Below are 13995 nucleotides of genomic sequence, written 5' to 3'. Positions count from 1 at the left end.
AGTATTATTGCTAAAACTTGTCATCTTGTAAAAGCCTTGCCAAAAGTATATAAAAAGAACATCTGAAATATTATGGACTATAAAGGCTTTTAGTTTTTCATTGAAGTGTCTTCATTGTGCTTCAGTGTCTTCATTGAATAAGGAATGTATGGAGTCAAGACAAGAAAGCTGGACCAAGTCACACAGCCTTTAGATATTAAATTTAATACCCTCTCACTTCAACATTTGCTACATAGTCAAGCTCTTTATTCTAAGTGCCTGAAATATATGCCTTGTCTTTCAGGAAGCAAATACCATTGTAAACTACCTGAAATATTGTCCAATGAGTTTTTCACTCTTCCCTTCTCTGTAGCGATATGAACTGCACTTCTGAACAACTTTTAAACTGAAATGAGGTGGTTCTGACTTGGTAAATCAGTAACTCTATCAGAGCAGAGACCAGGAGTGCAGGCTCTCCCGGACCACTGACCAGCAAGGCATTCTGGCTCAGTGGTGCCTGAAAGAGGTAAACTTTTACCTACCAAGATAGATTATAGACCATTCTTCATGAAGTTGAAGCATTCATCAGACAAACTGCAATTGGGCGTGCAACTGATTTGCCATGAGGGAACTTCAAGCGGTTTCCTATTATTTCAGGCATAATGGAGGAAACTAAGAAGCCAGGCAGGAACTAACAAGTCAACAAACAAAGAAACTTCAGAGACAGCTCTTGCCTCAGAAATGATGAACTACCACACCCCCTATTCATCATGCTGTCCAGAGAGGGCTCGGCCGTTCTCTGAGCCATTACCCGACAGGCTGACAGATTTTTCCTCTGACAGGAATCTGCACTTCACTTTCTTTAGTCGGGAACTCAGCAAGGTTTTTAGTTCTTTCTCTAGGAAAGCCCTAGTTACTTGTCGAAGGAGCCTTCAAAGTTCTCATGACATTTTTAGTTTTTGTGTCTGCAAAAATTTAATTTCAATTCAGCAGAGGAAACTAAAGCAAAACATATGGCAATCGCTTGCTACTTGAAAATTGATTTAAGGTGTTGTAATTCCCTAATTCAAACTCAGAAGAATCAGCTTTCCTCAGGAAGGCAAGGTTGTCCATGTCATCAAATCATGAGTGTGTTTTAACAGTTTTTATTACTTTAAACTTTAAAGGCTGCTTTTGAGTTCACCTTTTAAAATTCATTACTAAGTGTTGGTTTAGTATTGCAATCAGGATCATATGTTGCCTTGTTGAAGGTCACAGGGACAGAGAAGGCGGCCTGGGGTCTGCAAGTAAGAAACCATGGGAAACTTTGGCCTGCAGCCGTTTCTGACCTCAGTCCCTTCAGTGTTACCAAATCTAGCTGGCCCGCACTACTGAAACAGACTTTCTAACCACATTGTGCACATCTATGGTGTTGCCCTAGCTTGTCTACAGCTCATGTTTCTAGAAAGGCTGAGAGCTTTGTCTAACTAATTCTGGTTTGCAAATACAGTGAAGTAGGCCAACGCAATTCTGTTTTGTCTTCAAGGTCACTTTCATCCTCTTGTTCCACAGATACACCATGCCTGAAGCGTTTGTACTTTTTCCATCAATGCTCTTACTATTTATGAAGTGACTCTTCCTGAAACATCTATTTTACACTGTCTCATCTTAGAGAGATGCCTTAGGAATGACTGAAACTTGATTTACAACAGGAAATACTGAGTTTTAGGAGATCATTAATCACATTGGGAAGGTTTTTGGGAAGCAATTTCTACATACAAAGTATAATAGTAAAGTATTATTTGGATTAAATTACTATTAATGTACTTCTGTCACATAAATTAGGCTGGTTTTCTGTACTTTGAGTCCATTTACTGTTTACTGAAATAGGAATAAGCAACTATGTCTTTTGGTAGAGCTTCAGATAAACATTGTAACTTCAAGACCAGCATTTTTGTGCCTAAAGGTTTTTACACATGTTTGAAGATAATTCACATCACCTACTTGCTTCAGGAGTAGATGTATCTGGTGCTTAAATGTGGTTTACTGAAATGAATGCTTGCATTTAAAAACAGTAGCTGAAAACAGGAGGCAAGTGTTGCTGTATCTGCCACACGGAAAGTATTTCAGTATGTTTCTTTCTTTCTTTTTTTTTTTTTCCTCTCCCTTTAAGGGTCAGAAGGCTTGGATAGAGAAGACCTTTTCAAAAAGAGAATGCATCTGTGTAATTGCTAACAACAAAGACATTAGCAGGTAACCTTTGAAATTTTTGCATTAGCCAACAGAAAAGGTTAATACTGAAGTAATTGGACTTGATTTGGGTTTAGATAGGTCAAACTGAGACCCAGCTTTACTCATCGTCATTACGGGGAGATGACAGGGGAACAAAAATGAGACACATGCCTGGACCCCAGTCTGTACAGAGCCATGGGACATGTCATGCAGAGATAAGGCTGAGCAGTGGTAGAGGCAGTGAGCTGTTAGTTCCCAGCTTTGTAAATTGGAGCATACATTCATACAGAATTCTGAAAGCAAGGATGCCTTAATCTACATCGTGAAGCAAATGGTACCATTCCTCATGGTTTTCGATGTGTGGCACTACCAATAACAACACTAGGCAGGAGGACTGGAATTCTGTGTCCATATATTGATGTTACTGCTACTGTATGGGCTAGCTAAATTGTGGTCTAACTTGCTTGGGTAACATAAAAGTTTGTTGCATGCTAGTTGTCACCTCTGAGTAAGAAACAATGATCACTGCTCCTCTTCCACATTCCTCCTCCTTCCCTGTTCTTCAGCCTAGAAGTGCTATCCAAATTATTATAGAAATAAATTGAAATTTTTGATCCTCGGTTATTAAGAAACAACCTGGTTATTCAGGCACATATGTGTGGGCAAACACAACAGATAGGACCTAGAAGAGGTGTTTCTGTGATTCATGTGGGGCAATGCATAGTCAGTTGAAAATCTGAATATATAGATTTCTGATTTATTTGCTTTTTTTATTACCATCAGATAGTGAAGATACTGTGTGCACAGTCACTTCACATTTTAACTTTCAGGTGCTGCTGTGGCCAGCTTATTAACCAACATATTCCACCTCCTCCAAGTATAACTAATAAAAGTGCTGAAGAAACAAAGCAAGTAGAAGCTCAGCCAGAAAAATGGTCTGTCAGTAAACACACGCAAACTTACCCAACCGATGCCTATGGAAACCTTGAATTTGAAGGAGGAGGACATTCAAATAAGGCCATGGTAAGGAGTATAGGCTACACTAACATATTCATCTGATATGTTAGCTTAGCAGATATGTGTCAAGATTCCAGCTCACTCAGTGCATAATCCATTGAAATCAAAGGGGGTCTATTTACCGCCCCAGAAAGGTGTGGACAGGATGCTCAGAGAGAGAGAGAGGAATAATACCTACTTAGGAGGTACCTTATAATGCCCTGGGGTTACACATTTCATTAAAGTTATTGTCAGTAAACCACCCTTTCTCCTCTGCCTCTCTTCTGAAGGAATCCAGACCTGGCTTTGTTCCTTTTCCTATTCGTGACCTAATATCTCTGCTAAGACTGCCGCTTGAGACCATGACTCTGCAAACACTTGTCAAAAGTTTGTGGGAGCGGTGGTGGGTTTTATTGGTGGTAGTGGGGGGGGGGTTGTTTTGTTTTGGGGGGGGGTTAAGCAGTGGTCGCAGAAATAAATACAAGCATATCCCCTGGTTTTGTTTTATAGAGTCAGTAGTTTGAAAAGAAGTCTTGATAGCAGAATTAAACTAAGAAGAATGAAAATCATTGCTTCAGAGGCAGAAAGAACAAACGTTAACAGTGACTAGATTATTACATCTCTTTGGCAGTCAAACCGAGGTTTTAGGAACCATGCAGAACACCTCGCTGTCCTTTTAAATAGGTAGTTTCTAGCAGTGCGGATATGTAATAAGAGCTTCAGGTAACTTGCTCACAGTCTGTTTTGAAGGTGGGGGAGGAAAGTGATGCTTTTAAAACATAGCTTCTGATCCATAAAGTGAATGGTAAATTCTCAGTAGCAAAGTAAAAGGTTTCAGCCTGTCTATTTCTTCTAATTGTAAGCAGCAAAAACACATTAAAACTGTAAAACTCTTCTTTCAAGATGGAAGCTTTGTTTAATATGACCATTCAGTGTTCAGTCAATGGACAATTTTCAGAGAAGATGGAGTGATAATATTATGCATTATTTTTGTAGTATATCCGTGTGTCATATGACACCAAGCCAGATACTCTGCTGCATCTCATGGTGAAAGACTGGCAACTGGAACTTCCCAAACTCTTAATCTCTGTCCATGGAGGCCTCCAGAACTTTGAAATGCAGCCTAAATTAAAGCAAGTATTTGGAAAAGGCCTGATCAAGGCTGCCACGACCACTGGAGCCTGGATTTTCACTGGAGGTGTCAGTACGGGTAAGCAATAACCAGCTCTTGTAGTTTACCTAGGAATTCAGTTGTTTTCATTCATTCGCTGTTCTTTCCCACTGGCAGACAATGTAAAGCTACATGAATGAGTCATAAACCACTAGCCATTAGAAAAGGAGCACTGTAATCATCTGTGTTAATCTCCTACCCAGGACAGACCATAACGTTTTCCCGAGTCAATATCCATTTGCATTACACTGTATTTCTCCCCAAAAATTATTCCATCCTTTGTTGCACTAGCAAGGGATCTACTACTAGTCATAATACATTTTCCCGGTGGTTGATTATCCTCACAGTTGAGAAGTCTCCTACTTCAAATTTGCCTATCTTTAGCTTCTTCCTGTTTTTAATTTCATTTGCATTTTCCTCCAGTCTCTGGGCCACCTGAAAATTTTTTATCTGTTTCTGTGTTTCCTTCTTGACCATATCTAAAACATCATTTGTAGAACAACTCCCCATAACCCCACCAAGAGGTTTTTGACACTGTCCCTGGATTCTGTCAAAAAAGTGGTGTTCAATATGGTGTCCAAAATTTGGAAAATGTGTTGTAAAATAGCTGCTCTGATGTTTCCCTAGATACTGTAACATTTTGAGACCAGTCAGTTTTTAATCCATTTCATTTATGTTAATGTTGATTTTGAGTGTTCTTCAAAGAACAACCCGATGCAATTTTTCATCATAGTATTTTAGACCAAAATCTGTATTTAGCTGAAATATATCTTTATATTAGTTATTTCTCAGAAGACTGCACAAGAGCAAACTCCTTTGACTTTTGTTTTACAACAATATATCAACTCAATTGTCTAGTATTTTTGAGGGAAGGCGATAATTCCTATTCAGAATAACTGTAAAGAAGAAATATTTTTTAGGTATCTGTGGTTTTTTTTGCTTGCTCTGATCCCAGTTTTTTAAAGTAATAGAATTCCACATATGTTTAGCTTTGTGTACAATTAGTAATATAACACCAGTAAGTGGTACAGATTACATTGTGGCAAGTTAAGTAACTGGGTAAGCCTTTCCAAGACTTCAGTGAATTCAGAACAAGAATATAAAAAGGCAATAGGATTTATATGTAATTATTACAAAGTGTAAGCATACATTCATATGCATTGCATGTTACATTGTAAAGTACAGATACCAGTTTAGGTAGTGATAGCAACCCAGAAAAACGGAGAGCTCAGTGAAAGGCAGGAAGAAAATTAGCTGTTCAATCAAATTTCAAAAGTGCCAAGAATTAATTTAAACGAATTGTACCTATAGGTGTCATTCGTCATGTGGGAGATGCCTTGAAAGACCATTCTTCTAAATCCAGAGGACGAATTTGTGCCATAGGAATTGCACCATGGGGCATTGTAGAGAACAAGGAAGATCTGATAGGAAAAGATGTAAGTCTTTAAGGAAACTCCTGTGTAATTAGGAATGTCAGCTGTGTAACAAAATATACAGTTCATCTACTTGTAGTATTAGTATTTTCACTGTGTCCAAAGCATGTCTAAGAGCTGAAATTGGACAATTTATTGAGGAAAAACTATTGTTCAAATATATTTAACAGGATGTCCTATATCACCACAAAGTAAATATAGAACTATTGAGATTTCCATTAGTTTGAATAGTAGGGACCTTTCTGTGGTAAAAGAAAGTTTTAGGTCCTAACTTCACTGTGGTGTGCTGAGAGTTTTATAAATGTTGTAGGTGCCTTTATGTGTACAAGACCTGCATTTATTGTAGATGGGTAATCATCAGTGGCATATTAATTACTAGAAGCTGCAAATGAGAATATATTTTCTAATACAGTAAGAGGAATATGTAACACACTGTCATCAAGGCATGCGTTAATGAGTGTAGGGGAACATGCAGGAGAGTGCATGGACATGGCTGTCATCCTTTAATGAAAACACACTGCTGTGAAGAGCTCAAGTTCTGAACCTCAGGGCAAGCTCCATTTCTGATTCTCCTGTATTTTTGGTTGTAAAGGCCTGGTTGATTTCTATTCGTAATGCATGTTCTTCTATTGAGAGCTGTGGAGGGTTTTCATGTGAATTGCTCTTAGGTCTAATCTGGATGCATTTATCCTTTTGACAGGTAACACGGGTTTACCAAACAATGTCAAACCCTCTAAGTAAGCTCTCTGTGCTCAACAGTTCCCATACACACTTCATTCTGGCAGACAATGGTACACTAGGTAAATACGGAGCTGAAGTAAAATTACGACGTCAGTTGGAAAAACACATTTCCCTCCAGAAAATTAATACACGTAAGTACAGTGGGGCAAATTGTGAACATAATATGTTGAAGAAAGGGAGGGAAGAGGGGCTTGAAATAGCTTTGAGGCATTGAAATCAGAGGCTTCTTCCAGGTATTTCTAGCAGGAATTTGATCAGGACCATGTGACTAAATTAGAATATATGCTGTCTGATTAGTGATGCAAACCCCACATCTGACAGCATGGAAAATCCAGAAAAGTCAGGATCACATGAAGGGAGGAAAAGAAGTTGTGAAATAGCAGTGAGGAATAATAGTGAGAAGAAGGTTCAAAGCAGTAAGAGATTAAGGAAAGGGATGTGCAAAGAATTTGCCCACTTTAGCTAGAATTCATAAGCATCAGTAAATATACAGAATGGGGTGATATTTTGTACAGTTCCTCTTTACTAGAATCCTGTGTAGCACTGTTTCTATTTCTGTCAGGTTTCTGTTTCCAAATGTTTATACTAACATAGTCTTTTCTCTTTTATATACATTTGTTTCATTTTAAATATCATACTCAAAATTCTGCAATCTTCCAGATAAATTCAAATGGGATTTTGATTTTAATGGAGCAATTATCAGGATGTTTTCACATCAAGGCTTTCATATTTAGAGTTTCATGCAGTTTTAGAATTTCTGCCAGTCATTATGACCTTTCTAAACCAACTTTCTAGGACTGTTTTTGTCATTCTTTAGAAAGTCCTTTTTTTGTGTGTGTGAAAGACTTTTTTTTACTAAAGCTTTTTTGAAAAACTGAATTTTTTAAAGTTTAAATAAATGAGAAATTCTAGTAGCTGTGGCTATCCAACAACTTAAGAAAATCTTACCACTTAAAAATGGTCCAAAAGATACGCCAGGCTTGGAATCCACACTTGAGTGAAGAGCTATAGGAAAACAGACATCAGTTCTACCAGCTGCCTTTCTGACATATCACAGATACCATTAGAAGCTGTGTATGGCTGTAAAAATAAGAAAAAACAAACATTCAGAATGCCAATAGCACTGGGTTGTACAGAAGTTTCTAATAGAGTTTAAATGCTCTTAAGGGTAGAGCAGAAAAATGAAGTAGAATGCCAAGTAAAGCCTAAAGATATCTAAATGTTCTGGAAAGCCTTCGAGTATTGCATTTTGCCTACCAGGAAGCTTAAGAAATTGAACTGACAAAAATGATGCCTCGTGCCTCTGAGTGCTGGGACAGTGTCATGCACTGTTGCCCACTGACAGACATTTTAAAAGACCTAATGTGGCTGTGCTTTTTTCGTCTTTGTCTTCTGCAGATGAGCTTGGATATTTGTAACATTGTAAAAGAGAACACTGTCTTGGAAGATAAGGAAGTCAGGGCCCAGAGGCAAAATGTTTTGTATCATTTCTTTTAATACCACTTGGGGCTGGGGATATTGATTCTGATTCAAGCAATGTTTGGTGGTTTTGCCGTGTGAAGGCTGAAGCTGGGAATACACAGGAATTAAGGGTTCTGCAAAGGGTTGCAGAACACTTACTAGTAACAAAGGCATATGGGGAGTTGTTTCGTTTCTTTTTAAGTTCTTCACTTCAAGTACAGTCATCTCTTCTGGAAGTCTCAGCAGGAAGCAGTAAGGGCTTAATGGACCCAGAGGCCAGCCCATCCTCTGTGGCTCCTCCTTACCAGGGCTGGGGTGTATCGGCAGGAGGATGTCAGGTAGCTTCTGCTGTTACTGTCCATTGTGTTCCTGTTCTTCAGAGAGAAATGAAGGTTGAATCTATGAATTCTTTCACATGTTATCAACCATACAAAAAAAGTGCATCTTCTTTATGAAACACTGGTCATTTAAGAATTTGATTCAAATGCTTATATTAGTGGGATTAGTCAGCCTTTGGGTAATGTTTTATCCTTCATTTCCCCAAGTGATCTTGTGACCAAGGCTACTGGGACCATGTGACCTGTGGGCTTCCCTTTGTCATCCTATGCCTGGAGATCACAGTGAGGCAGGGACAGCAAAGGGATGCTCAGCTGTCGTCTCTTCCATCGGCCAGCCATTTCAGCATCATGATAAAGAGAACAAATTCATAATTTTATCTCAAGAGAAAGCATAGGTGTATGTCATCTTACTGAAGATTTCTCATAGGTGACCAATGAAGAATTGAAGTATCAAAGAGACAATAGCTGGGAGCTATTTGAGTAACAGTGAAGCTAATGAAGTTATAGTAGAATTATATTCGCTGGTTTATCTGTACACGGTGTCCTGAAAGAAACTGCAAACAGTTCACCATTGAGTGAATAAACAGTATGGAGCAGGCGTGAAAATCAGGGCAAAGAGACATCTTGCTTTCTTTTCCTTTAAGGGCTGTATGATGAAACATCATACAGACACCTTTCCTGAGCTGGCCCTGAAATCGCCATCACTTTTTCCTAAAGTTTCCAGCCTGCTCTGGTTCGAAGTGGTGTTATAGCACAGAAATTACATCCATACATAACATCTCAACCTCTTAAACTAAGGTTCAATGACACTTCTTTTTGTTTCCATTCTTTTGTTTTTTTTTACAGGGCTGGAACAAGGTGTCCCTGTAGTTGGGCTCATAGTGGAAGGGGGTCCCAATGTGATCTCCATTGTCTTGGAGTGTCTGCGAGAAGAACCTCCTCTTCCTGTTGTGATATGTGATGGTAGTGGACGAGCATCTGATATTCTGTCATTTGCACACAAGTATTCAGAAGAAGGGGGGTAAGATTTTGAGATCATCACCAAAGCTGTGTCCTGCCCAGGGCATGGTGGGACAATGTGCAACTTCAGGCCTTCATGCTCTCATCAAAGCTTTATAAAAACAAACTAAGGGACAAAATGCTACTAACAGAGATGTCAGTCAACTTTTGTTGCCTGTTTGATCTTAGCCGTAGTGTTAATGGGTGGAAATTGTTACCACTTGGGATGTCTTTGATGGTCTACTGAAATAAGCTTTGTCTCAGTGCAGCACACTGTCATACAAGTTCTGTCAAAGTTTGCTGCATTATACTTGGTACTGGGTTGGGTGCTTCATAAGTAAGGAGTAAGTGGTTCCCAAGAACTATATTGTCAGGTCAGGACTGAGGTTAATTGGTGCATGTATTTGCAAAATTTCTATTGCCTCAGTCTAGTGTGTTGTATGAATAAACTTCCTTCTCTAGGCATGCCAGACCAGCTGAACAAATGTTGGGCTTCCTTCCACTCCTTTGCTGTTTCTTGCATCTGTGGTAGTTCTTCAGGGTAGTGCTTCCTAACATCATGAACAGAGTGGAGGATGTTGTCTGAAACGTTCTGCTCCTGTGACAATCACTCCTAACCCAAATATTACAGGCAATGTCTTCTGTAATATTTGTGGTTTGTTGTCTGCTCCTTGGTTGATGGGGCTACAGTTAGTTTTAAGAAGATATGAAGCCTACACTTGCAGCGTAAAGCTTATCTCCTCTGCAAAGGAAGAGATCTGTCCTGGAAGCAGAGTATTGCTTTTTTTATTTCAAATGTTGCTTCTCCCAGTCAGACATGCATTCCGCATTCGCACTGTTAATACCCAAATTTTATCTTTAGTAGCTGGATTCAGGCAAAAAGCTAGTGTATTGTCTTCATTAGGGTATGACACATCCTTCTTGCACTGAAGAAATAGCCTATGTCCTTGACTGAAGTGGGAACTTAGATTGGACTAAGCATTAAGCAGACAACTAGTGTTGTCAAGGAGTATGGATTTTATTTGCTGAATTGGAATAACAACTCTGATGCTGAATTTTTGGGGTGTTTTCACGTAGTACAGAATTAATCCTACCAACAGTGTTTATGATTCAGCAACTTTCTTTTTCTCTCAGTTGACCAAGGAACCTTCTTAGCAGAGATCAAACTTTCCTTCTTTTTTTTTTTTTTTCCTCATCCATCCATCCTTCCTATCTGCTCACATGTAATGGAAAGAGCTTGTCAAGATCAGTCTATCTGAGATCTGCTTGCTGCATGGCTATCTCTCCCAGTGCACGTGATGCTGTGTCCAGTTTTCCTATCCGGTAGTGATGATGAGATAAATGTGTTCACCTGGTAAGGCAGCTCAGTAATGAGGAATTTTTGGCATCCCTGCTCTCAACTTAGAAAGAATTATTTTCTGACAATGAACTTTGAATGTTACTGCACTTGGCAGGCTCGGATGTCTCACTGCTTTGAATGCCTGCTGGTAATATTTGCAGTCATCTGAAAATACATGTATTTTATGGGGAAACTGATGAAGATTGAAGAGCTTTGTTTCAGGTTGCTGTGACAGATGAAACATTTCTGAACTTTTCTGAAATATTTTCCATCTCATTTTTTTAATAATTTTTTGGTTTGTGTGTTTCTCAGTGGGACATTTTGAGGCCTATTCATGAGGTTCCAGATAAACTAGCAACTAAATCGTCTCTTCAGTACAAATATCATCCAGCAGCTATAACAAGATAACCAAAGGTGACATGCCAATAGTATGAAATATTTTATGTTTCTCTGGCTGCATGCAAAGGGCCTTGCAAAGACCCTTTGAATTTATAGGCGAAGGTAGGAGTCTTATGAGGTGTGCTGCTGAAATCTTGAGGGCTGAACATCGTAACAAAAGTAATATTATATGTAGCAGGAATAAGAGATACCTGCTTTATATTCTAGTATGAAAGGCTGGTTAAAGGGTTAAAGGTTCCCTGCTAGTCTTTAAATCAATGTTGAGGTGCTGCCACACATAAGAGCCAATCTGGATACAAATCTCCTGATTACTGTTAACTCTTAATGAACTCCTTAGCCTTACCCCTACTGAACGCAATGATTCTGGTTTTTTTTCATTTATTTTCAAAATGAAGACGCTGAACTGGTGCATGAAAAATTATTTTTCTCAAACAGCAGGCCTTCCCAAAATATATTACTCCTGGCTATGTCTTCTTTTATGTCTTCTTTTTCATTTAGGATAATAAGCGAATCCCTCAGGGACCAGCTTCTGGTTACCATTCAGAAAACCTTCAATTACAGCAGGAACCAAGCTCATCAGCTGTTCATCATTCTTATGGAGTGCATGAAAAAAAAGGAACTTGTAAGTGTCCTAGAAGTGGTTCGTAAAGATAATTTCCCTGACCAAACTTTGTATCGTACTTTCAAATGCCATTCTCTCAGTGTTACCGTTTAACTTTTTTCATATAGCTCAGCAAATGCACAGAATCATTCATTCATAAGCCTAGACTTAGAAAGGGTTTTTCTCTCATGGAAAGCCTCTAAAGCTAATTTCAGATTCTTCTCCTGTGTAAGCTGATAGGAGCTTTTTCCATGGACTTCTGCAAGGCAAAAATACTGAAATAAACACATTAAGAACAGGATCAAGTGCAGAAAGTAGAGGAAAGGTAATTGAAGAAAGGATTCTTAAGAACAATGGTATCAAGGTTACATTGGCACAGTTTTTGTTTTCTGATGTAGTTACTGTTTAACATTTAACATATTGTTTTCATTCCAATTAAATCAGCTCTTCAAGTCCTTCAAAAGAAATTGAAATGTTAAGTGTTCTTGAAAAGCCTGGCCATGCATGATCCTGGCTTGCTGCAGCCCTGTTCTATGTTCTGTACCACTCAGTCATGCTCCTGCCTGTCTTCCATATCCCAAAGTGCGCTGGAAAAGAAAATCTGTAAGATCCACATCTGTCATCTATGAACAGTATTTAGAGTGTATTTTCACTGGAGCTGTACCTGGGCCTTTACAGGCAAAATGAATCTTTGAGTGTTTTCATTTGACTAGTGCTGGTGAATTTTTGTCAATATGAGCTCTCCCTTGAGTCCTAGTAAAATTCCATTTCCTTCTTTCAGTACAAATCTTAAGCAACTGTTTTAAAAGCAAATGAACAGTCTAATGGATTTATTTTGTTTTGGGAGATTTTTTAATTACACCTTGATCTGGTACAGCTGGTGTTTTTATCTTTTTTTGCTAAAGTTGCATATTTCCATAGATAGTGACAAGAGACAACTACCATACCTTTCTCCTCAGACTGCCTGTAGGGAATCAGATAACCCACCTGCTATTGAATTTAATCATGAAATATGGGGCAGTTTCATTCTCTGTGATGCCTAATTCTATCACCAATGAGGTGATGCCTATAACATGAGCAGCAGTAAGGAAACTATTTGAACTACAGATGAAACTTTTCTTATGAGACTGAGAAAAGAGGGAGATTTTTCTAACTTCTTAGGAAATTGATGTTTCATGCTCCCTTAAAACCAAGCATATTTTCTGTACACAGAAACCACACTTTTTGTCTCCAGTCAGCTTAGAAAGTACAAACCCTAAACTCTGGTCTTTCCGAATTTTATACTGTTCCCAATAGATAATGTGAAACTTTTTCATTAAAATTTTAATAAACCAGTAATTTGAATGTGACATTCCTTATTATGTATGCTCTCTTCAGTGGGGAATGTTCTTTTGATTGCTAGAAGTAGTTGTTTAGTTGTTCAATGACGCATGGTAAACCCATAATTCATCATAACCTGCTATTGTATCCAGAGAAATATGAGGGAAGAACAAAGAAATCTTTTCCCTGGAGTATTTGCTTTGTACTTGCCATGGGAATACTACACATGTTATTTGCCAGCATTTGCATTTCCAGTTTCAGGCTTGGAGCAAAGAAAATGAATACAATTTAACTCTTACTACTCTTACCTTTTTACTCTAGAGTCAGTGCAGTGAGTCAGTCCGACCATGAGGTCAGGTGCATTGTTATATAAAAAGGGAAGCAGCCCCTATACGCTATTTTTGTAAATGACTGATTCTTCAGTAAGTTTTTGCGCAACTAAGACCTGAGTCAAAATGTGTAAAATTTGGCCCAGTTAACAAATAGAGCTGGCAGAAAATTAACAGTCCCAACATTCTGCACATGCATACTTCTGTTTACATCTTGTGTGGTTTCATATTGACTTGATATCAGTAGGGAATAAAGGGCTAACACAATGGAGATGTCACTTGATCCCAGTTAGAGTAATAGGGTATAGAGCTGAAGTCAGCACTATGGGATTGATCAGAATGGAAAGAAACTTCACCATATCTGTACGTGAAGCTTTGTGCTAGTCCTTTTTTTATGTAAGCTGCTCCCAGTGATCAAAATACCAATCAAGGCATCATTTTTCACATTACTTTTGAGCAATTAGTGTAAACACCAGAAATGAGGAAATCAGTGTTATCAGATTAGAGTTATTCCTGATGTCCCAGTCGAAGGATAACGAGGAAAAACAAAACATTCAGAAATGCAACTTATCTAATCTTCTCCACTGAATGAATTCCAACTCTCTGAGATGTCCATTTCTGTTTTTCTGTACTCTTCAATTCTCTCATCAGTATGGAAGTGGCTAGCAAAGAATTTGG

At 38.5% G+C, this 13995-nt stretch overlaps 1 protein-coding gene across 11 annotated transcripts in view; it reads left to right on the top strand.

The window, feature by feature from the left end:
* The window catches only part of TRPM1 (transient receptor potential cation channel subfamily M member 1), a 160815-nt gene that overhangs the window by 112997 nt on the left and 33823 nt on the right, over positions 1–13995 (top strand). For all 11 annotated transcript variants that reach the window (XM_026059363.1, XM_026059362.1, XM_026059361.1 and 8 more), the window contains 7 exons: positions 2132–2211; positions 3021–3213; positions 4183–4396; positions 5669–5793; positions 6491–6662; positions 9177–9351; positions 11566–11689. In XM_026059363.1, the coding sequence (XP_025915148.1) occupies positions 2132–2211; positions 3021–3213; positions 4183–4396; positions 5669–5793; positions 6491–6662; positions 9177–9351; positions 11566–11689 (1083 nt within the window). The remainder of the gene's footprint in view (positions 1–2131; positions 2212–3020; positions 3214–4182; positions 4397–5668; positions 5794–6490; positions 6663–9176; positions 9352–11565; positions 11690–13995) is intronic.

This window comes from Apteryx rowi, unplaced genomic scaffold (assembly GCF_003343035.1).
Source record: "Apteryx rowi isolate R43461 unplaced genomic scaffold, aptRow1 scaffold_156, whole genome shotgun sequence".
Classification (NCBI taxonomy): Eukaryota; Metazoa; Chordata; class Aves; order Apterygiformes; family Apterygidae; genus Apteryx; species Apteryx rowi.
The sequence above is the reverse complement of the archived record's forward strand: the minus strand, read 5'-3'. Positions and strand labels throughout refer to the sequence as shown.